At 39.2% G+C, this 25,683-nt stretch overlaps 1 protein-coding gene across 1 annotated transcript in view; it reads right to left on the reverse strand.

The window, feature by feature from the left end:
• The window catches only part of scara5 (scavenger receptor class A, member 5 (putative)), a 99,423-nt gene that overhangs the window by 36,671 nt on the left and 37,069 nt on the right, over positions 1-25,683 (reverse strand). Inside the window, exons 4-7 of the mRNA XM_042391120.1 lie at positions 12,897-13,096; positions 11,406-11,584; positions 11,111-11,237; positions 10,819-10,987 (exon numbers count right to left, since the gene is read on the reverse strand). Of these exons, the coding sequence (XP_042247054.1) occupies positions 10,819-10,987; positions 11,111-11,237; positions 11,406-11,584; positions 12,897-13,096 (675 nt within the window). The remainder of the gene's footprint in view (positions 1-10,818; positions 10,988-11,110; positions 11,238-11,405; positions 11,585-12,896; positions 13,097-25,683) is intronic.

The raw sequence follows: 25,683 nt of genomic DNA on the forward strand, positions 1-25,683 counted from the left end.
AGCACATGGGACCAAAAATTGTTTCAGAAAGCAACATGTGAGCCTTTAATTCCTGCAGATAATGGTTTTATTAAATTCTAGGAGTCATTATATTTATCGTAGTTGACATACACAAACACACACACACACACACACACACACACACACACACACACAGTGACACAGCAGCCAAAACGAAGGCCAAACTGGGCTTTACAACTGGTCAAAGGATTCGGTCCAAAAGTTTGTTGCACTTGGATTACTCTGGTGTGAGTGAAAAAAAAAGCCAAATAGTGAGTGAAAGAGAGAGAGAGTGAAGAGAGATTGCTAGAGAGCAGGAGAGAGAGAGGTCTGGCCACAATGGGAACCACATGTTTAGCAAGGTGGACCACAACACAGCTTGTGGGAATGCTCAGAAATTTGGGGTTTGTTATTGTCCAGCACATGTCCAGCGGGTTTGATACTTCAGAGCTCTAATGTTCCTCATTTTCAAGTTTCTGATGCCGAGAAGCTGCTGGCCGACTTTGAGATACAGATCTGACTGTTTGCTGCCTCAAGCTGCTTCACAACCGCTCACACTTAACTGGTTACAACAGGTCATGAGACTGTGAAAAGGTCAAAGCAAGAGGGGAGGCTGGGCATCTACTCCCTCATGTAACTGCCTGTGCTTTTGTGTTTATGTCCTTGTGAGGACAGAAATACAAGCTGACAGAAAATGTTCAATGTGAGGACATTTCAGGGTTTTGAGTTGAATATAGAATTAGGAAAATATAAATAAAACACAAATTAATAAAGCTACAAAGAATTGAGAAGACAGTGCAAACCAGCAGTGAGAAATCAGTTGTTAAGATGTGGTCATGTAGGTTCAATATTCTCTTTGGTTTCCTTCCTTGCTTTGCTTGCTTATGATTTTCTGGTCATTAAAAGAACTAAAATCCTTCTGTTTCACTCTGATCATCTTTGAACAACACTGTTAAACCAGCAAACCAGCAAGAAATAACTAACAATAACTGAACTGACTAAACAGTTTCCTCTGCCAAGTGAACCCCAGTAACCTTGAACTATTTTATACACATTTGTGCACTGTTTATGGTCATGGCTACCACATAATATAAATATTTCATTCCTCTTTCAAGAGAAACATAATAATCTGCAATGCTAAAATGCAAAGGAAATTTTAAAGACATCAGTTAAAAGCCAGTTAAAAGCATTATAATCAGAAGTCTTCACAACTGTTCTGAGATCTCCTTCTGAGGTCTATGTGAACATTTCATAACCATTTTTAGTAGAGCTATCAACAAACTAGATTGTCTACTTTTAAGGTTATAGTTTGGAGAATTAATCTGGAAGGTCCTCACAAGAATAGCAATACAAACATTGTGCATGCATGCAGAAGATGATCCACCCAGGTGGTCCTGGAGAAAGTGTGTCCTTGTTAGTAGTTTGTTTTAGCAGAGCTTCACGTTATTAATCTCCTGGCTCTAAGAGTCCTATTTATTCATTCAGCTGACTGAGTTTCAACAATAACATGCCCAGCGGCTCCTCTAGGATCAGCCTCAAAACATCTGACAGCACTACATCCAAAAGCACACCACTCATGGAGAGTTTAGGCGCCTTCGTCCAACATCTAGTCTGCATTACACATCTGCTGTAGAGTGGAGCAAAAGCTTGTCTTTCTTTTGTTTTTTTCACACACTTACAGTATAAAAGGCAGACAGGCTACAATAGATCACAACATGATATGATGATGTGATGTGACAACATGTATGTATAATGTAAGAGGAGATAAGGAGCTTCTTGTGAAATTCATCACTATGATGAACGATACAAGGCAGTATCAAGGTTTAAGCTATTTAAGGCTACACTATAAGAACGGGTGGAATATAATATATAATCATATAATATATGAAAACAGGTTTGTGTTGAAAAGTGATTCATTCTGATGAAGAGTCTTTCTGTGACGTGTCTTTGCTTTTCAGAACGATACTGTTTATTTAATCACCCGCAGTAAAAGAATGGCCAGTTTTCTTAACTTTCTTATCATCTAAGTACTACTTTTGTGTTTACTTAATAAACACTTCATCTGTAGTCAGGACAGAGTATGCACACATTATAATCGTCGTGCATGTGTGTCTGTGCGTTTGTGATGATGCTAATTTGTAAGCCAGCCATGAGAGGATCCAAAGCAAACATGCCACTCAAAATGTACATTAAGTGGACATTAAAACAACACAGGGGGCTGAGTTGTTGGTGGTGTACTGCTTCAGGTACCAGAGAGACATGAGATACGATCCAGGAAATCCAGTTTGAGTAAACATATTAGAGGATTTGAAGGCTTTTCAGACGCCAAAACGCTGCACAATGGTTTGTAAGAGACCCGATTTTACAACTCTCAAAAGTTATCAATGTGGCAACTATTTTATCTTTTGTTGTGACAACTGTGAATTAAACAGTAGAAACACTCTGTTCTGTTGCAAAGTAATCCACCAGGAATGTCCGCTTGTACTTTTTTCACTGGCCACGGCAGCACCTTGCAAGATGACTTCAAGTTGTGTTGCGGCAAATGTTGAGCCTGGCTTAACTTTCCTGCTTACGACTGAAAAAGTGCAGCTGAATTGCTTTCTGTACAGACACCATGGAATGGTCAACAGATGACACTAACACAGTGTCAACACAGAAAGCATTTCAGCCTCATTTTTCAGGCCTCCACCTCATGTGCGTCTGACGGAAAAGATATGCTCCTATTTTAATCAATACAGATGTCTTCACGGGCTGCGGGTCAGCTCGTATTTCACTTGTGCTTCATGTACTTAACTTCAGAGAATCAAATTTTTACGCTTCAAGTCGATTTTCCTCCATTTTTCATATGTAACTCCAGTGACTGTGTGTTGGGCTCTGACCTACACTCATCATTGTGCCTGACACAACCTGTGTGGACACTGATGGAGGACTGAAGCTCCTGCTGCTGCTCAGCTAATATATTTCTTTCGCCACGCAGGCTGTGTAGACATTGTGTAGGCTGTAAATTTTTCCAGGCCTCAGCTCGTAACATATGACTAACTCAGCACAAACTCGGGCTGCAGCTCAGCAGCTTTCCGCAACAACAAATCATTCATCTAAATCTGTTCATGTCAGCATTGCTGTATGAAAACCCCGTGACTTCTCTCTTGGTGATATGAAGATCTTAAATGAGCCTTTGAAGTTGTTTCATCTTCTGGCAAAACCTGCCATTTGGGAAATGAAGTTTAGAGTAAGTTCAAGCAGGAAGACTTTCAATGTTTTCATTCATTCATCTCATTCCCCCCTCTCTCTCTCTCCCCTGCTTGTCCTGCCCTCTATCAGTTGATCAGGGGCGTTAACTCTTTTAGTTAAACCAATCAGACTGCACCACATATTCTATCATTCAATCATGTCATAGCTGTCAAATTTTAAATCTGTTCTCTTCATTGTCTCTGTCAGCTGTCATATCAGCACACCTCTTCTCTCTCTCATGCTCCTGCTCACACTTCTTCTATTACTCAACCGCAGACAACTCCCTGATAACCGCCTTACAGTCTCTGGCCAACTCCATGCAAAACATCAAGGCATGCCTTCTATCCCTGGAAAATGCTTCAGCCACCGCTCCATCTTCTGCAACCATCGTCGCTACCCAGGCCTTATGTTGCAACCAGCTCCCTCATTCAGTCTACCCTCAACTTCCTCCCAGACTGAAGCCGCTCAACACTCTCTGGCCTCTGCTGTCCCAGCCCCTCCTCTAGGTACACCATACATTCCACAAGCAGCTAATATATCATCTTGTCTAAGGTCTAAAATCCTACAAGGCGAAGACGTTAATTTGGTGAGTCTTATCCTGCCTTCCCCTGAGTGTGATAAAGCTGTCGTCAATGGGAAAACGTCACTGCTGTGCTCAAGTCTGCAGATCCCCGGTAAAACAGAGATTTATCCATTGGTCAGTTTCTTGTGGCCTTCGGTGTCTATCATGACGTAATCTGCTGTGTCTACCCTGAGAGACGGAAAGAATTTGATTCTTATCTGGCTCTGATTGGCAACCTCAATCTTAATTATGGAAAAAATATATTCCATCAATACCTGACCTGGACACTGCATTATGGTGATGATATTTGGAGGCGCTAAAAGCATTTCCTGCATCACCTGTGGGAACTCAGGTCACACTGCTTCCCTCTGCCCTCAGTGCCATTTGCACTTTTGCCACCTTATTATCAGCCTCTCCCCAGCTGGCACCTCTGACAGTCATTCGTTCTCCACATTTGCAGCGGTTGTAAAGATGCCAACCCCCAGTCAGTCTTCCCCTAGCGCATCATCCAGGTCCCTTCACGGCTGGAGAATTGACATGGTTCAAAGACATTATGAACAATCATCCCTCCGCTCCAATAATTGTTGAACATCTAGCAGCAGAACTGTCTTCTAATCCTGATTCTGTGTTTGCAGATCATATTCTTATTGGTCTTTCTCAGGGATTTCGGGTTGGGGTCCTCTCATCTCCTACAGTTACCTACTGTATGTGGCTAAAAAACTTCAGTCTGCAGTTTAAGAGCCAGAAATAGTTTCTCAGTTGCTTTAGAAAGGGGTTACCAATTGGTACGTCATGGGCCCATTTTAGTCCCCTCTATTTTCCATGTTTCACACAAGCCAAAAAGGCATAGCCACAGGGAAATATTCAGGGAAAAAAAATTAATTTTCGATCTGTCCTTCTCCTCCAGCCCCTTTCCAAGCATTATTAGCCTCATTCCACCAGAGCCCTTTTCTCTTCATTATACCACTGTCAACAACGCCATTAAATGAAGGTTAACTGGACAAGGTGCTTGGCTTTCCAAAGCAGACATTACTGACTCTTTAAAAATCATTCCCATTCACCCCTCTCAGTGGCATCTTTTTGGCATCAGGTGGGAGCAAAAATATTACTTTGCTGTATGCCTGACTTTTGGTCGCAGGAGCAGCCCATACATATTTCATTTAGTTTCTGAGGCACTTTGCTGGATTCTCTTAAACAGAGTCAGGATTCCCTCTGTTCTGCATTTGCTGAATGATTTTCTCTTGATTGATCCCCCACACGACAGCTCAGGCTCATGTCTGTCCAAACTGAAATATTGTTTTCATGCTCTTGGCATTTCTCTGTCAGAACAAAAAACAACCCAGACACGTGCCTGGAGTTCCTCAACATCACTCTGGATTCAGTTGAAATGAAAGCGTCCCTTCCACTTGATAAATTATAACGCATCCGTGAGATCACTAAGTCCTTCTGTGCTACTGAGAACATGACAAAACAATTGCTCTCCCTCCTTGGTCATCTTAACTTCGCCATGCGCATCATCCCTCAGGGGCGCTTGTTCATCAACCGTTTATTGGATATGGCGTCTTCTGTGCCTAATCTCCATGATCTCATATCTCTACATGAAGGGTGCCACTCTGACTTACGCTTCTTGTCTGATCTCCTCGATCACTGTAATGGCATCACTTTCTTCTATGATGAGCTGGTGCATTCCTCTGATTCATTGATGTTTTTCATGGATGCCACCCCATCCCTGGGTTTTGGGGCATTCTATCAACGGTAGTGGTTCGTTAGCCTTTGGCCTCCTTCTTTCTCCTGTTTGGATCAGTCTTCAGCGTTGTATGAGATTTACACCATCACTGTAGATTGCCATGTCTGAGGCCAGCAATGGAAACGCAAACACATTTCAGTGCTATGTGACAACCAAGCAGCTGTCGGCATCATCAAGAGGAGGGTGCTCCTCTTCCAAAGACATCATGCCTTTCATGAGAGGTCATTTATCACCCACAACTTCATCATAATGGCCCGGTCATTACAACATACTAGCTGATTCATTCTCTCGTTTCAATTTCCAGACCTTCCGAAGCATCTGTCCAGAGGCCAGCCCAGTACCTACTCAAGTCACCCCTCTTCAACATCTAACGCTGTCCTAATCCAAAGCCCCATGCTTAGATATTTAGAGTCAGCTTGGGTTTACACGAGGAAGTCTTTAGCAGCTTCCACTTCAAAAACCTATGATTTCACTTGGAGCACTTTTGCTATGTTTTGTATCTCTGTGTATCTGTTTTGTATCTCTTTGTATCTCATCTGTATGCCACTTCAACCATTTCCATTAATGCTGTTTGTGCTTTCATTTGTTATTGCATGGATGTTTGCCATTTTAAACCTCAGTACATTTGCAGATTGTTGCCGGGATTCAATTTAATATCAGATGTTATGATCCTTCATTTCCTAGTTTATTTTCTAATCTGGCTGTAAAAATACCATTAAAAGGCATCTTTAAAGCTTCTCCTCTTGTTCCTGACCATAGAAAGCCTATCACTCCTTCTCTTCTGCATAGGATACTGTCTGTTCTCAGAAATAGTGTTTTCTCTCCATATACTGACGCCCTGCTCGAAGCTGTATTTCTGTTGGCTTTTTATGCATATGCATATCATCAAAGACTTTCATATTTCTCATCATATTGTGCACGAGTCAAGAAAAGGATCTGCCAAGACTCATGACACCCATCACATTTCTCACTATTAATCTGCACGTGTAAAGAAAGGCTCTGCCGAGACTTAAGACAGCCATCACATTTCTCATTATTATTTTGCACGTGTCAAGAAAAGGGTCTGCCGAGACTTAAGACAGCCATCACATTTCTCATTATTATTTTGCACATCAAGTCAAGTCTCGGTCTGTCGTGACCTCATACATCAGCACATGGTCTATCGTGACCTCATGACACCCATCTCATAGTCATAGTGACCTCAAGCACTCCTCTTGGTCTATCGTGACTTCATTCATTGCATATTTTAAATATATACAAGTATAAAATATAATTATTTTCTTTGCTCTGGATTTCTCTGTCTAATTTTCCCTTTACATATGTTACTAGAAATCCATTGCTACCAGGTAAGGTAAGGATAGAGATATATCGCTTTGGTTTGTATATTCCTCTCAGTTTTCTTTTCCTACCTTTTCTTTGGGGGATATCCTACTCTACTCGCAGCTTCACTACCCCCTTCATAAACATGATGACGTCACAATGGGGTCTAATCGCCAAAGACTTCCACATTCTCATAAACTGTTTTGAAATGAAGTTCAAGCAGGAAGACTTTCTATATTTTCATTCATTCATCTCATTCCCCTCTCTCTCCCCTGCTTTTCCTGCTCTCTATCAGCTGATCAGGGGCGTTAACTCTTTTAGTTAAACCAATCCTACTCTACCCCCTAATATCCTACTCCACTCTCGGCTTCATTACCCCCTTAATAAAAATTATGACGTCACAATGCAGTCTGATTGCCAAAGACTTTTCACATTCTCATAAACATTGTGCATGTGTCAATAAAAATAATTGTACACTAAAAAACATAGTCTCTCCTGATTGAAATACAAGCTGGTTTCTAATCTCCATTATACTGTGTGTATCCATGAGACTGTTCTCTTCAAAAAGTAGCAAAAATGCCCTATATTCTCTTCAATGCCAGACAAAGAAGTAGTGTTATGTGGGGTGGTATGTTTGGTGTGGGAGATGGAGATGAAAAGCCTTTGAACTGAGGAAAGGAACACAGTTTTGTCCAGTCTCTCCTGGTTTTATTAACCCACAAGCCTAATCTGTCCATATGTTTTAGTCACCTAATCTTATCATAATTTAGTTTAAAACCTTTCCTAAAATTCCCTTTAAATTACCTAAACCTTCCCATACCCTAACCATAGGAGTAATATTTGGACTACCTATTTTTTGTTGATATCCTTGGAACACTGTGTGTAGGCCTGCATCAAAGAAACTCTCATGCATGTGAATACATAATTTCTCTCTTTTTCTCTCTGACACATACAAGCGCACACATAAACAGAGACACACGCATACTGCTGTCAAATTGAAAGATAGTTGTGAAACTCTAGTAGAAGGCGTTTGCTTCATGCCAATTAAACACTTAGAGCAGGGAAACATACATAGAGGAGAAGAGTGGAGAGAAGGAGTAATGAAAGAGGCAGGACAAAGAGAAGAAAAGAGTGGAATACCACTGATTGAGGGCAAAGACTCGCAGTCGTGCAGTGATGCCATTTAATCAATATCACAATATTTTCTTCATGAAACTGGAACATACAGCAGGAAAAAAGGAGGCACAAGAACAGAACAGAACAGAGCAGAACAGAACAGAACAGAGGTGGATAAACATGGATAGAGATGTAAAACTTTTTCTTGGCTAAGGATACTGTGCGCTAACAACACACAAATGGTCTGCGGAGCTAAAACTAATGACAGAGCTGAGTGGTTGAGTTTTCATTCTGGATGAAGCGTCTAAATTTAACCCACAATTGTTTCCAGGCTCAGGAGAAACAGCATCCCACCCACATGTGAAGCAGACACGAGATCAGGGGTCCCATTCGGTTTAGATTGCCATCAATCAGCTCGGGCCGCGTCCCCTGCCAGCATTACATCATGGCATTCCTATTCTGATTTTAACAAGCCAGGGAAGTCATTTGGTACCCTGGCAGTGAGAGTCGTACCACGTCGGGACTAATCAGGTCTGAACACATCGGAGTAAGAACATTCGGGGTTGCTCAATACCCCAGGGGAGTAATCCCATGGTGTGAAATCACGTTTGCATGCTAGGGTCACTTGTATTCAATCACACTGCAAACATCTATTGGCTTAGATGAACTATTGTAAAACATCTTTTTTGGAGTACCTTTTAGAGTTCTGCCCAAAGGGATTCATTATACTAAGAGTTAAAGTTCTCACATTCTCATCCTGTGTTCTCATGTTTTCATTTACTCTTTGTTATGTCCACACGTCCAAAAGTCCTTGAGCAAAACACTGAACTCCACATTAGTCCAGTGCCTTGCATGGCATATGAGTGTGTGTGAAAGGGTAAAAGCGCTATTTAAATACAGTCAATTTACCACTTGTATGCTATCTATCACATATCTCTTGATTTCTTCATAAGGCATGAATGTTTTGTGAATTTCCCATTATGCATATATGAAATTTTTTATACTATATGATGCTCTGTTTTCTGAGGGAATAGCCTAATTTCTGCACAGCTATGATAAAGTTTTGTTTAAATTTTTGTCAATTTCCATAAGAAATGATGACGTGTTATTTATCTCAATATTTAGTTAGTTTAACTTTGATCTTTGCAATTACTCTTTCTGTGATTTTGATATAATTTCTGATATATAAGTTGTTGGTAAGCAGCAGCACACACAGACTCTTTAAGGACATAAAAATAAATAAAGGGCGCCTCTTCAACGCCGAAGATGTGAGTCAGGCTTGAGCTAACCTGAGAGGCGTAAAGGGGACCTATTATGCTCATTTCCAGCTCTATATTTTTATTCTGGGACTCCACTAAAGTAGCTTTGCATGATTCACAGTTCACAAAACTCCTTATTTATCTTATACTGGCCCTTTATGGAGCCCCTCAGTTCAGCCTCTGTCTTTTAATAGGCAGTTTTAACTGTCTCTTAACAGGCTGTCTCTTTAAGGCCCCCCTCCTGATGAGCCCACTCTATTCCGATTGGCCAACTTTCCAGAAGCCTGCCAAGGGGCATATTAAAAGCTTTTAAATGACTGATATAAAAAATCTTTTAAATGACTAAATAACGGGAGACTTTTATTGTGAAGAATTTACAGGAAATGAAAGGTATTCCTTAACGAAAGCAGAGCTTTGTTAGTGGCACTAAAAACCAGTTGACACAACGAGATATGGAGATATTTTGAACTCTTTGTTCAGCCGATCAGTTAGAAATAATGCAGGGAGGAATAGTATGAGCAGGAACAGCCACAGTGATGATGATGTTTGATGAAGAGCTGCAGATGACTAGCACACCTCCAACAGGTAGACAACTTATTTTAATTGCCGTGCTGTGGAATGGAAAAACACTCACAACATGCCAGCTTGACTCGAGTCATGGCTCAGCATGACTACCTCCAAAACAATGGAAAAATGCCATAATGTTAGCGGAGCGGAACAGTGAACTTGCATGCTGTGCGTGGAGCAGATGATCATATACAGAAATCAGTTACAAGCTGATGTCAGCTTGGGCTGAAAGTAGAAATAACTGTTGGAAACCGAGCGTTAAGCATGGTCTGAAGCCAGTGCTTTTTGCTCACAGGAATTACTTCTACATAAGTTTACCTCATTATTTAACACTTTTGCCATGTTTAATATGAACATCCAACATTGTAACATTATATATATGACTGAAAGTAAGGAAAAGCATAATAACACATTCAATAAGTTAGGTTTCCGTAAATTTGCAGATGACAAAACTGAGCGAAAACTAGCATTTCTGATCTGCTTGAAGAATATAAACCCAGTAGGTCCCTAAAATCTTCAGGCAGCAGTCAGCTCGAAGAAACTCGAGTCAGAATCAAACACTGTTAAGCTTTCTTTTAGCTACTTACCTGCACACAGATGGAACCAAGTTATCTCTTTCTTAAATGTGCTCATTCATTGTGTTTTAACATATGTTTAGGACCTGACATCAAACTATAGTTACTTAAATGTTGTTGAAAAAAACAGTTTAACATTATGTAACCTTGCTGTCTCAAAACATTCCACTTTTCAACCCTATTTTCAACCCTATTTAGCCTAGTTCTAACCCAGATGTCTAGATGCCTTTTGACCTGCAAATTCCCAAATCAACACTTACTGGTAAAGAACACTTCAGTTGACCACAAGGACACTTAGGGGGGACATTCGGTTCGACTAGAGAGGCACTAGGAATGCTTAAGTGCCACTTTGGAAATGTCCCTTTGGGGAACATTTGGGAAGTTTACAAGGGACTCTTTTTGAGCAGCAGACTGAACAGACATCCATATCTCTTAGCTGACCTTCTAATATGGTGAGGTTCTTCAGGGCCAGGGAGTGCTCCCAGTCCTTCAGGCGGAGGTCCTCTGTGATTGTGTTGAGGATCTCCATCTCGTTCCTCAGCTGGGCCTCCGTGTGGACATGGGTCACCCATAAACTAGAGGTGTCCTCTGTTATGTTGCTGATCTGGATCTGAGCAGCAGGAGAACATGCGGAAAGAGTGTTAACAGTAGTAGTAGTTCAACAGAGTGCTGCAGTAACTCTATGCTTCCAATATGCAGCTTAAATTACTTTTAACTGTAAAGGACTCCTAACCTGCAAGTCCTGTATTTTCAAGTGGTGAACATTGATGTCATTGCTGAAGGTGTGATTGACAGCTCCCACTGTCCAGTTAACCTCGTCCAGTTTCTCTCTCAGCCCACTCACTTGCCCTGAGGTTTCCCTGAAACAGAAAATCAGTACATTTTAACATCATACATATTGTATCTTTCATCCGTCTCTTCTTTCTCAGTGTGTTCAGCTTATGTTATTGTGCTTTATACAGACTTTTGCATTATGCTGCAATTACATGTTGAAGCTTTTAAACTGAGGGTCTTTACTAAGTGTGTACCTGAGCATGACGTCCTGGTTGCGGAGCCAGATGGAGGTTCTTGCCACCTCTGCACTCAGACCTGTCAGGTTCCTGCCGGCGGAGCTACTTAGAGATGCCAGCCTGTCGTCCAGCTGCACCAGGTAGCCCTCTGACTGAAGGGAGTGAGACTTGATGCTCCTCAGCTCCACCTCCAGACCCTGCAGGTTAAGATTTATAACTTATCTTCATTGCTATCATTGCTATCTTTACTGCATTATGCTTTTGGCTGTAAACCAGCACTAAGACTTTAAATATTTGATTTCAGAATAGATTTAAGACTATTCACTTACATTTTTAGTTTTTCTTTGTCACTTGTAACTGTTGCTATACTTCTGTTTGTCCTTTTAGGAGACTTTGATCTTAAGTTTGATGTTGAGATACGCTTTAATCATCTGCTTCAGGCCATTTGCAATCATGCGCAGAAATTTACAATCAACAACAAGCTTGTCTCTCAATGCTTTCACTTGATAAAATCTGAGCAGTGGGAATGCTTTAAACTGGTTAGATAAGCATTTTGCACTGGGAGCCAATTTTGCACTTAGGAGCAATTTCTTTTAGATATTCAATTTCCATCTATTTGGAGGGGTGTTGATAGAACATGATTGACTGTTGTGGTATTTATCTGAAATATAGTAGTAATATGATACATAGCAGTAGCCGTACTTGGAAAAGTCATGATATGTTAATCTCACTGAATGAATCATCAGACTCTATGACTGATAGGCCCTGAGCACCCACAGGGGAGATCTGGTGACGTCGAGAGACACGGCATAGCAGAGACTAGGCAAAGCAGAGTTTTAACTGTGAGCTAAACATGTGTTCATTCTGATTTTAAACTTCTTTGGTGGCCTGAAATCCCTCTTTTGGTTTTTACCAATCATGTCTTTCTTACAGTCCATTGATCTTAAAGCGCGTCACTTTGCATCACTTGTGAACCGCTGCCGTCTGACCCGATTGGCTCAAACAATAACTTTCAAGCCGAGATTGTTGCAGCCAGTATAATGCATCCAGTCCATTAACAAAATCCCTTTTAAGAAACATAAGCTTATAGTACAAGGTTAAGTTCCCTGTTGTTCCAAAACATCCAGACCCACGACTGAGCCCCTGACAGATGGCGGAGAAAAGCTGTACTTCCTGTCGTGTTACATCACATCTGTCTTAATCACCTACAATATAGTTTTTATTTCAATTTAATTATCGCAAGCAGTGCAAAGTTTACAATTGGTTTCCTATGTTTGTATAGTGTCTCATAGAGTTTTGTGTTAGGTGTTTTGATGATTTGTTGTGTGAGGAATTTTTGATTCAGACAGAGCTTGAGCAAGAACTACAGTGAATAACTGTATCATAACTAAATAAGTTCAAATGCAGGAATTTATAAACTCTGCTCCTGTGCTGTGTCCTGTAACAGTTTCTAGGTCTGAAACCTTGTTCTGTAAAGTGTTCCCTCTTTTCAGGGTTCAGTTGTCGTACTTTGATGAGGATCTCCAGCCTCTGCAGCCAGTCGCTGTGGTTCTGGAAGATGTTCTCCAGTTTCCAGATGTTCTCCAGCAGGTCGGCCTGAGTGGATGCCTCTCCCAGGTTCTGCTGGAGCAGCCGTGAACGCTCTGACATCCGGGTCACGTTCTCCATCAGCACCTCCTGTCGCTGTGAAGAAACCTGGGAGCGAGAGACTGGCGAGGAAAGGAGAGAAAAATAAAGTGAGAGATTTGTTCTGGGTGTTGACTCACTAATCCCTCAGCTACAATGAAGTCCCCATATTGAGTATCATTTACTATCAATCACTACTGCCAGCTTGGATCCAGCCAACATATTAATGTAGAGCAGATGTCGATTCAGTCGCCTGCACTAATTTTGGTTGTCTATTCTTACTAACTGCATTATTTTATTAAATCAAGACTTAAATATTTTTATGAGTTCAAAACCAGTTGGCTTACTATGAGGTTCTCTGTGCCATAATGCCTATTTTGGACATTTTGTCTTCGTTTTGACAGAGGTTGAGGTTGGCCTCTGCATGTTGTTGTTCCTCCAATGCTTGCAGGAGAGGGAGAGTGTCAGCCCAGAGTGGATTTTTTAAAAGATGACGTATAGATTCCTAGCGATTTGTTGTTGATCTTTCTCCTCCATTTAAAAGAGAAAAAGTTGGTTTTGTTTCTGATTCTGAAATCATTTATTTGTTTTAATGTGTAATATGTTCATTCAGTCTTGAATATATTGGAGGAAAATATTGGATATTTCATGAAGATGAAAAAAAAGAAGATGGAAAAGAAAGAAGGACAACATGTTTCGTCTTTGAGAATTTGTACTTTGTGGAGATGCTTGGGACACGACCTGGAGAACACAACTGTTTTGTTAGCTGTGACATCACATAATGCTGATGAACCTTTCTTGTCTTGTTTTTGGCTATAGCATAAAGACCACTTCTTTTGGCTTTTCCTAACCGTGTCTAATAAGAAAAAGCTCCTTGGTTTCATGTTCTGTTGAGAGCGTGTTGCATGGTAACGGCTCCAAAGCCCAGGAGATATTTTGAAACCAGATCCTCAGCGTCATGCCATGACGACATCCTCTGTGCAGGACAACAGGGACCAATGTGTTCAAAAAACCCGTCTGTTGCCTCAGATGGAGAAAAAAGGCTTTACTTGGGAAATGAGAGGAAGCAGATAATTCCCTTCACACATGCGCTTTGATACGCTGATGCCCGATAGTACACACACTCTGAATGTTTCTGTTTCCACGTACCTAGGAGAGTGATAAAAGTGTGTGTGTGTGTGTGTCTGTGTGTGTGTGTGTGTGTGTGTGCTAATGTCAAGGCCAAGACATGACTGCATGACCTCAGAGCAAGAAAAGCACTGCAAAGCCACACTGCTGCAAACAAACCATCTAAGTTCCCGCTCATTATATATGTTAGGCTTATTTCTAATGATCTGTAAAACTAAATAAGCTGAAATCTACACAGGCTGCTTAATTGCTAAATGATGGTCTGTCAGCGGCAGTGTTTTTTCAGATCACACAGCAACAGACACACACAAAGATAAGCGGGTTAACTGAAAACTCTGAGTTTCATAAAGTGTAATCTCAGTTTGAATTTGAAAAATCAGTATGAAGCTTTAGACACGTGGGATCAATGAATAATTATCTCTATCACTCATGATGTGATTGGTCGCATTGATGGAACTTCCTATAATATCAGAGGTTATGTTAATATTTCTGAATGATTGTGTTGCAGCTGCAGAATGTAGTTTGAGAGGTTTTTTTTTTAACATAGGCTGCATCGTCTAAACATGTTTTAACAGCATTTCAGTGACATATGTTACATTTGTTGAAGCAGCTGAAATAAAGTCACTGAATGCTGTTGAGCCAAGATCCAAGTAGATCTCGGTGCCAAGTACAAATCACTGCACACATTATTACTGGATCAGACTGTGAGCTTACGGTCATGTCTCTGTTTTTGATCTATATATGTTTTAAATCTTTAACTTTATTTTTCATCTTCCCTTGCTGCTGTGTTTTGTCCCCATCAGATTAAAGCTGAGCAAATATATTTAAAATGCAATGTAGCTACAGCCTGATACACAGTCAGATTCCACCACTTTATCATACATTAAGGAAATGTAAGTCTGGTAAATGATGAATTATTGGACAGCACTGAATAAAACTTTAATTTGTTAATTTATTGACACTTTTCCTGCTCTGACTCAGGCTCTTTTTTTAAAGATAAATGTGCACCGTCCGCATACACATGCATTAATATCTCTACGTCCACTGGATTAAAGAAGAACAAGAAGAAGGCCAAGAAGAGGAGGAAAACATTGAAGAAGAAAGCAGCTGTAAACCCAACGGGCTGAACTCAAACTTCATGGTGGTCAAGCAAAAAATTTGGCTTTCTGAAATGTTGACACTTGAGAAAAACACAATTTTCCCAACAGTGACAAAATAGTCATCAATACCACATTTCTGTCAGATAATCTTGTATAGATAATTTCAAAGTTACAGATGGAGCGGCGGCACAAAGCTTACTGTTAATGCAATCCAAGAATGGTTTCCAATTTTTCTGAAATTTGGGACCACAGTGCGGTTTTGCAAGTTTAAGGTGCAGAATTACGTTTCTTAACCACAGACTATTTGGGGGCTGTGGGTTCTCACAGTTCAGAACAACTGTGTGCTATTAGAGTAAAGACATATAAACTTATAATCATATCTTGTTACCAGAACATATTTGCACAGATTTTCCACCGTGTGTCTCACTTTGTTTCTCTGGTTACACCAACTAAAGGAATAATCCATCAGCATTAGCATCTATCCAAACTAATTGATGTCTGTTAAGTTGATCTGTTAACATGGAGAGCTCTACATATACAACATTCAACCAAACCGCAGAGGTCACTGCCAGGTAAATAGGCTTTTAAAATCACACTGATATTTATATTTCTATAGCAGATGATAGATCTTCAGACCACTTGGGGGCAGCAGAAGAAGCTGTAATCTGGAACATATTAGCAAACAGCTGCCTATTTACACATCCAGCAGACATAGAGAAACATTATCTTTCATTTGGAATCAAGTTTGTGTCCACCTGGTGAATGTAAGTCCAATGCAGAGTTGCTACGTGGGACTTGGAGGTTCTCGAATGCCAAAATCAAGGACAAAACAAGACTTCTCAGAAACGAAGTTGAAATCATGGAAACTGATGGTCACAATATAAACCTATAGGATCTATACATTATCCTGGAGTGTCCTGAGTTTCTATGTTCACTGCTATTGGGGGTAGAAGAAGAAATAAAAACTGTAAAAAAAAGCAGCCCCTCCCACTTTGCATCTCTATTCACTCTCTTTTAGCTCTGTTTTGGTCTCCACCAACTCCTGGCTCCAAGCTCCTGAATGCTCTGTTATATTCACCTTCTGAACAGATAGCATACATTGGGTTAATTGGAACTTTTTTGCTGAAAACAACTGCCAACAATGCTGATGAGAGTGCTGACACTGAAAGTTTACAGGTTGCAAAACTAAAACAATGAGCTAAGAGACACCAAAATGCTTGGTACAGCTTCCTTTTGTCACTATGAGTGATCACTTTCACATAACACATAGTCATTTGATTCATTGTTAATAAAAAAATATCAATTAGTGCAGCTTTAAACATTAACAAGTCATTTGCTCATGGTAATTTATTATTCTATGATTTATATGTTGACTTTGCAGTGATTCCTAGCACATGTGCAGCAAGTCAGTGACATTCTCAAATAGAAGAAATGCAATGTACTACACAGTATTAGAAAAGAGAAAATTAGTATGTCACATATGTGACTACAGCAGAGGAAGATTCAATCACTACTCATTACACTACTCTTTAGGTACATCTAACTAGAAGCAGACTGCTATAAAATGTTTAAGGTTGTGCTGAAACAATTAGTCCCTTAATCAATTGACTGAAAAATTAATGGACAATGATTTTGATAAATGACTAATCTTTGAAGAAGTTAAATAAAGAAACATTTGCTGGTTCAAACTCTTCAAATATGAGGATTTACTACACTTTTTTCTTTTCTTTTTTTTTTTTTTTTTTTTTTTTACACTTTTTTCCCTGTTTTATATCAGTGTAAATGGATTATGTTTGAGTGTTGGAAACTTGTCATAGGCAATTTTTCATTATTTTTAACAACGAAACACTTTGTAGAGGAAAATAATTGATAAGTGATAAACATTAGTTGCATCCCTGGTTTAAAGGCATAGAAAGGTGGATTTTACCATGTCATTTTGTGCCAAGGCTAAGGATAGTTTTACCTATTGGACACATTTTAAAAGAGCAAAATGGACATTTATGTGATAAATGTTTGGAGTGGCAGATGAAGTGTAAATCAAACTAGGGAGGTATAGAATTTATTGTCTTATCCAGAATACCTCCTGGATCGCATTAGAAAAAAAATACATACTGTACATTAATCTAATAAAAAAGAAACTAGCGGTAAAAGATTAATAGTGCATAGAGCAGTAATTGCACCTCTCTTTCAGCCTTCAGCTTTCATAATATCACACTGCTGTTACAGCTGGAAAGATGAGTCATTAAGGTGAGTGTAATGTGACTTCAGACGATGATGATGAGAAATCGACTGAAAGATGAACCGTGTGTCTGACAAATCCATTTCAGCCCCCTCCCAGTGCTGCTCTGTAGGATGGGAAAGTCATTTTGTGTCTTTTCCATTCTGCTTCTATTCTTTCTCTCTCTCTCTCTCTCTCTCTCTCTCTCTCGCTCTCTCTCTCACACACACACACAAACACATACACACGTGCTGACCTAGGTCATTTTTGGGGACATTATATAGACTTCATTTTCTGGAGACTTAACGTAACCCTAACCTTAACCACTGACCCAAAAATCAGCTTTTTACCAATTGGGAACACAGCTTTTGTCCCCAATTGGACAAGCTGTCCCCAATTAACTGGTCTTTAGTCTGAAATTTGTCGCCAAATGTAGCCTATGACAGACCCCCCCTCCCCCATCACCACCACACACACAGTGGCATGGCAGCAATATTTAATACAGATTAGTCCCAAATTCACAGCTTCATGGTCTTTGAATTCTTCTGTGAAGAAGAGGACACATTATCCATTCATCTATCAAATGCTCTTTTCTGGGGGAACGAGCCAGCTCAACAGCTGGGCTTCAGTGAGTAATGGGAATGGATTCTGCATTAATGGTTCAGTCCTCAAATGGTCTCTATATATACAGTACTGCACAAAAGTTTTAGGCACTTTAGATGTTTAGACTCTTATCTATTATGCAACACCATCAGGGAGGCCTCTGATCGGTCCCAAATGTATTCGACAGCATGACAACGGGCTCAAACATACAGTCAGAGTCATAAAGAACTATCTTCAGCAACAAAAAGAACAAGGAGTCCTGCAACAGATGTTATAGCCCCCACAGAGCCCTGATCTCAACATCATAGAGTCAGTCTGGGATTACATGAAGAGACAGAAGCAACTGAGACACCTAAATCCACAGAAGTGTGGCCAATTCTCCAAGATGCAGGAACGACCTACCTGCCAAGTACCTTGAAAAACTGTGTGCAGGTGTACGAAGGAGAACTGCTGCTGTTTTTAAGGCAAAGTGTTGTCACACCAAATATTTATTTAATTTAGGTTTCTTCTGTTTTCTGAACTTTGTATGAACAGATGAGCAGAACGGCTAAAGAGTATGATAATAAAACGGAACTAAAAAACACAACATATCTAACAAGAAGCCCTTGTTCTGTTTTTTGGTTAAACACGTGTGTGTGTTTTCGTGTTCTATTCATTCAACCTTGGAAATAAGGGATGTGGGTGCCTGTGTATTCATTGCACAATGACTATCTGTCTCTTTTTCAGATGTTTCTTCTCTTCTTCTCTCAAACACACACACTTGCAGGCTTGTTTCACTATAACTATGGGGACTTTTAATTATTACATTAATTTTCTTGCATCTTATGGTAGACTTTATCCAATTTTAACCTTAATCCTACCATCAAAAATCTTCCAAAATTAAACAACTCTGGGAGATTTTGGTGACCACAGCATGAATGGGATACCAGGAGGGCACATGCACAAACACACACACACACACACACACACACACACACACACACACACACACACACACACACACACACACACACACACACACACACACACACACACACACACAGAGTCTCCCAGTGAGCGAGCTGGCTGGACAGTGTCACGGTCGGGGCAGAGACAGAAGACAGAGGGAGGTCTATTAGAGCTGCATTCCTCTGTGCGCAAAGCCACGGACAACATGGTGCCTTCATTTATCTTGTTATCTGCAGCCTGTTTCTGTGTGTGTGTGTGTGTGCATACACTTGTACATCTATCTTTGTGAGGACCAGTTTGAGTTTTAAACCTTGGAAGTGAGGACATTCATCCCCACGTTAGGGCGGGCCTACAAAGGGATGTGTGAGGGTTAAGACTAGGGTAAGGTTAGGAAGAAGATAAACTTGTGTTCAGACTGCAGTTAAAAGGGATATATTTCATGAGAGATTTTCCTGACATCATGTTTTCACTGTCAAACAACACACTAAACTACACACAAACTATACTGTTTGTTCATATTAAAGCTGCATAAAGTGAAATCAAATATAAGAAATTATGTTAACCTCATGCTATATGTTGCAGTTTTTGTAGTTTTTGCCTCCTGCCTCTATGTCTTTGGTATGTTTTTTGGGTTTTCTATCTTAATTGTATATGTATTTCATATTATAAATGATGTGTTTTCTGTTGACATTTTAAAGACTATTGCAAGGTAATATTCCCTGGTTACATCACTGGAAACGAGAGAAATATAGTTTAAGATGTAACCTCAAATGTCCTTTTTTGTCCCGACTGTGAAGGAATTTTCCTCCAGCTGTCTCCTCCTGAGTCATACCGACCTCTTCTTGTGGCCGTTGCCATGAGAACCCCGGCGCTAAAGTAAACTATCTTATAGCAAGATTTCTGTGTAATGACTTGGGCCAATGCAATCTGCTAGGCAGAGTCCTCTTATCTGGATGTGGGATGGACGCTGACAGGATAACTAGGCGTTGGTCAGTTCTTTCCCTCAGACTTTGAGGAGCATTTCACTGTGTCAATAACACTTTGAATTTTACCAGATGTCTCCTTGATCAATCAAGTTGTCACTAAATCTTTTTGCTGAAATACATCCAAAGCTCCAGGTGTTTCTGAATTAGATAGCTCAAGATTTCCATAACACTGACCAACAGTACACAACCTGAAGATGTTCAGTTCACTATTAGTAAAGACTAAAGAAACCAGAAAATATTGGCTTTTTAACATTTTTTTTAAAAGAGTGACTCAAAACGATTAATTGATTATTAAAATAATGTCTGTCAATTGATTAATCGACTAATCGTTGCAGCTCTAAAACAAATACAGTTTATAATTTCTATTCTAATTGATTAATTTAAAAGAGGTCTCCACTGATTTAGCGTTGCACTTCTATAATAGACTCATGATGGACAGTACAAAAAAAAAGGATCAAAATTGATGCAGCAGAACCAGAGATATGGTCCTTGTTATTTTATGCCTTCTTCCATGTCACAACCTGGCGCCTACATTACCCACAATGCAACAAGTCAGAGATTCAGGTGTGTTATGTAAGTAGCGGCAAAAATAGCCTCAAACTTTAAGCCTCAAGCAGAGATGAGGAGAGCTACAGAGGTCTGGTACCCTCACTGTCTTCTAACTCCAAACCTCCAGATTTTTCCTTTTTTTTCATCTTCAGCCCCAACTGATGCTGACTCGAGTAACATCACATAAAACAATTTATCAGATTTCGTGCAGCTCCCTCTGGAGCCACAAAAGCCTTCATACTTTTTTTTTTTCCACATAAGCCGTAAAATCAGTGCGCTTCCCCTTTAAGAGGCTGTAATAGCAATAAGAAGTGCCTTTGTCAAACACTGTACAGGTTTACTAGCATTAACATCTTTCAGTCTCTTTGTATTTAAAATTTCTTGTGTTGTAATTATCATTCACATTATGTTTCATCACAACCATATGATTGATATTCCTCCTATGTTTCTTTGTTGTAATTTATTATTTTCTGCTGGGATCATATACGTTTCATCTAATCCAGTATAATAATCCAGGTCATCATCAGTATAAATGATTCAGGTTACAAGCGTTCTTATTTTTCCTGTATTCATTTTAGAAAAGACAGGAAATGGTGTCTTGACTGTTGGTTTAAGTGAATAGTTTCTTAATATGAAACGCTCTCTGTCCCTCTAAATAACAGGTCTTTCATCATCTGTCCGCGTGTTGAGTTTAAAGTGTTGGAAGTCAAATATCCTGCAGAGCTGGTTGCCTTCTGGACGTACTGCCATGGTTACTAATCTCCCTGTTTAGCTGTCTCACAGGACTTTTAATAAAATTACTTTAGAGGAAGTGAGTGTGTTTCTGTGAGTGTGTTACCCAGAAAAGAGCTGTGAATTGAGAATAGCTTTAAAGGGCTCTAACATTACAGACAGACTTACTGAACAGTTAGTCAAGTGAAGTTTATTTGCATGACTTAATATCACATGTAATGTCTCAGTGGGGCTATACATGTTCCCATTACCAATGAGTCCTAACAGTATCTAAGCAGACAAAGATATCAGCACATGTGGAAAATAAGACAAATCTTAGCAGAGGTCATTCAAAAACAGATCTTCTCTCTACAGATGGCTATACATGTAGATGTAAAGCTCAAATTATATTTTCTGCATATTAATTTTATCATCTGTTTATGTGTATGAGGGTCTGGGAACATTATGACTTTACTGTGTAAATACTACAATGTCATTATTCTTAAAATATAACTTTTTAGTAAATATTAAGCCTTCCATTCTTGATATTTTGCAACTTTTTACTTAAAATACAAGAACAATTTTGTTCTCCTAATATTTAAAAATCTTTTTTTCTTGTAAAATTCTACATTTTGTTATTACAACTTTATTCTAAAAATATTAAGACTATACTATATATATTTGGACTTTTTTCCTAAAAAAACAAAAAACAAAACCTTTTTCTTTTTCAAATATTATGACTTTTTCACAAAATTCCAACTTTTTTCTCATAATCTAATTGGTCATGATAAACACATTTCGTCACAGACAATGGATGAAGAATAACAATTACAAAAAACCTAAGCTTTGCATTTAAAGGGATATACAAAGGATCCATTTATACTTTTATTTGAATAACTTTGTTTAGGCTTTCAGTAAGTATCAGTATATTCACTACCAAAAAAAAAATAGACATACTGCAATGTTTGGCTGCTCCTCAAGCAGATGGTAAACAAGCTGATGGAGGTCAAGTAGCAAACTATACAAATGTCATTACTTTGTGGAAAAGTTCATTATACTTTTGTCTACAAACATTTATCAAGTTAGAAAAACATAATGTCACGTTGCACAGCAGAACTGGATGCTTCTGAGTTTTATCCAAAGGATTAGTGATTGCATCAAGTTGAGAAACTTTTCCTGTTGCCTGTTTGTTATACTTTATGTAAAAGGATAAATTATAGTTTTGCGGTTGCGGTACCAAGTGTATATGCTATTTGGAGACCACACTAACTTTGATTGGTCAGTTTGGGCTGCTTCGTGTGTGGTAGTGTTTGCTAACATCGAAGAGAAGATTGAATGTTTAAAAAGAAGTATATCTTCTTTTGTATTTTGTGATCTACAAAAAGAAAAATATTTTCAGTGCAAAATTTGACCTCACTGTGATCGTGGCCCTGTGTTGTTCACAAAATGAATGAGTGAATGTAAACAAGATTACTATGATTATATATATGTCCATCTTTCCGTCTTATTCTTAACTATAAATCAACCCCTATGCTGTACAATTTATGGTATAACCACTGTAACACCTTAATGGAGAAGCATCATTTGGAAAAAGACATTTTCTTGCAGGCCTTTCATCACAGGACCTCCATGAAGGAGTCAAACATGGCTGTTAGATTTGTGTCACAACTTCTGAGCCTCCACTGGCCTCCTCCTCCTCCTCTGATGTTAACCTTTTCACCTCCACACACACACTGATCTAAAAGCCAAAAAATCTGATAAGCAGCTGACATTGAGATGGTGTTGACTTGACTTTTACCAGAACATCTTGTTGGAATCAAGCTTCCGTCAACATGTCACAATCCTCTAGTTGTCCAACCCAAACACAGAAACAATAAAAAGCCAGAACAAACACTTCTTGTGTGTTGAGTCTGGTCTAAAGAGAACTTGGAATGACCCGTCAGAACAAGGCAGGTTTTAGGTGTTAACTCTCCGAGAGAGGAGAGAATGGAAGCATTTTTAGTGTCTAGATAAAAGAAATCATACTTGAGTCTGCCTGAGATGCTGATTTAAATTCTGATATGTGGATCTCATTTTGATCATGAAACGATAATTGATTTCAGAAATCTGACCAGTAGCAGGGATTCAGATCATTTACTTAAGTAAAAGTAGATAAGTATTATTAGCAAGATGTGCTTTAATTATCAAAAGTAAAATCCTTATCTAAGGTTTGGTTGGAGTAAGGTACAGCAGCATATTGCTGCAACCGTGACAAAAAAGTGCTAAGTTTCTTGTTATAATGAGAAACTTTTCTCGTTTTCTTGTGATAAGATGCATGTGGTCCATTAAGGGTGCTGGGGCGCCTCCCCTCCTGCAATTCCACTTGTGAAATACATATTTTAATGAAAAATCATTTTTGTTAATTAATAATTACAGAAATGTGCAATGAAAAAATGCTGCCTACAATCTTTGTCTGTGAGGCGAAGGGTGTACTTTTCTTTTGTGTTATGTGTGTAATATGTTTGGCTTTCCCTGATGGCCCCTAATTGGTTGAAACCGCATGTGGAAAATATGTGGATCTGGGGCGGAAAATTTTACACCCAAGAAATGTTGCCAGGTTGGGTGATTTTCTGCCCAATTTCTGCTTCGTTATTATATAACATTTATCCCCTGAAGGCAGGCAAAACGTACACAGATCGTTGTGGTACTGTGGTGATAATTGTAAAGTGAAAGCAGTTGCTAAGTGGCTACCAAACTTACTACTACTACTACTACTTACTACTACTACTACTTTTTTAAACTTTTAGGAACTGCTAGCCTAGCCGCTAGCCACCAGCAGCTCTCTGCTACATTGTATGGCACAGAGCTTCTTAGGGCCGTAGCCCCACCTAGTGGAAAAGTCCTGTGATCCTTTATGATATTTTTCATGTTATTCTGAGATGTTTTCTCATTATTACAATATACCAAATTATTCAATTTTTATATGAAACTTTTCTTGTCATAACAACATCAATTTATCTTCTTAATTCACAGAACTTTTAAGAGTTAACTTAACAAGAAATAGATCCAGTCAGCCTAAAGAGAAGATATTGTAGCATATATCGCCTAGAAAAAATATTACTGGAATTACTACACTTCATATTAAAAATTTTAATCTGGGAAAGATCATGGTTATGGCTAAAAAAAAAAAAAAAATATTAATTGAAGGTTTGTGACAGGACACAAACCCCAGTCTTCTGCACAAGAGTCAGATGTGTTACATGCTGCCGGCGGATATAAATTCTGCATTGCAAATTCATCCAAAATGTACATAATTTCTATGGATACTGGGCTGGAACAACTTAACTTGTCTCAGCAAAGTAGTTGAAACAACTTGCATCTTGCAGATGTGACACTAAAATCCAATCTGATCCAATTCAGTGCAGGTTGTGTAACTACCCACACAGAGATGAAAGTGATTTGGGAAGAGGATAAGAGAAAAAGTAACCCGAAGAACTATAAAAACAGCTGGTTCTCTGTGTTTGCATGTGCGTAAATGCTCTGTTTATTTGTAATGGACTCACACCAGTGCTCTCACATTTTGATGGCAACGACGATTTTTAATATCACTGTAATAACACAAAGTCAGCTATGGACTCCACATCTGTCCCAACTGAATTTGTTTGTGTGTAAGTGAGAGAAACAGACCTTCAACCAGACGAAAACTGACCAACATCCTACTTGACTTTGAGGGGATGCCAGCCGCAGGAAGGAGGGAAGGAAACAAAGAAGAAAGTCTTTTTGTGAACTGCAGACCTGGGAGTCTTCCAGCAAGGAACGAGAGTGAAATTACAGGATCTTAAAATCTGAAAAGGAACAACCTGCTTTCTTTGACATCAAATCAAATGGCAGCTGTTAATTTGAAATGGACGACGACAAAAGTCTGGATTCATATCCAGAGTCAAGCTCCATTACTGAAGATGAAATATGTGTGAAATAACAATGAAATCGGATTACTGCAGCACTGCATAAGAAATTATTACAGCAAAGGAAGAACAGAAATAAGAAATAGAAAAAACTGGCATTAACTAGTGCCGGGTGATATGTATATGTATAACCATATATGTATATATGGATTAGAATATTCTCTCAGCATATGTCACAATATGACAAATGTCTGCAAAATTACACATTAAATCATAGTATTCAATGCAGGAATCTGTGTCCCACTGTAGTCTATTATACCAGACAAAACTCCCAACATGTACAACAAAAACCTTATGAGCTAATTATTTTAGTTTTTAGTTGCTTTTGCTCAGATACATTAATCCAGACAGCATATGATGATGTCATCATGATAGGATTAAACCAAAAGATGTTAAAAGGATAATCAGTGTTACAGACTCTTTAAAACTGCACCAAAAGTTGCTTGTTGACATTGTGTGCTGATTTGCACACGTGACACAATT

The sequence above is a fragment of the Thunnus maccoyii genome, chromosome 17, assembly GCF_910596095.1.
Source record: "Thunnus maccoyii chromosome 17, fThuMac1.1, whole genome shotgun sequence".
Classification (NCBI taxonomy): domain Eukaryota; kingdom Metazoa; phylum Chordata; class Actinopteri; order Scombriformes; family Scombridae; genus Thunnus; species Thunnus maccoyii.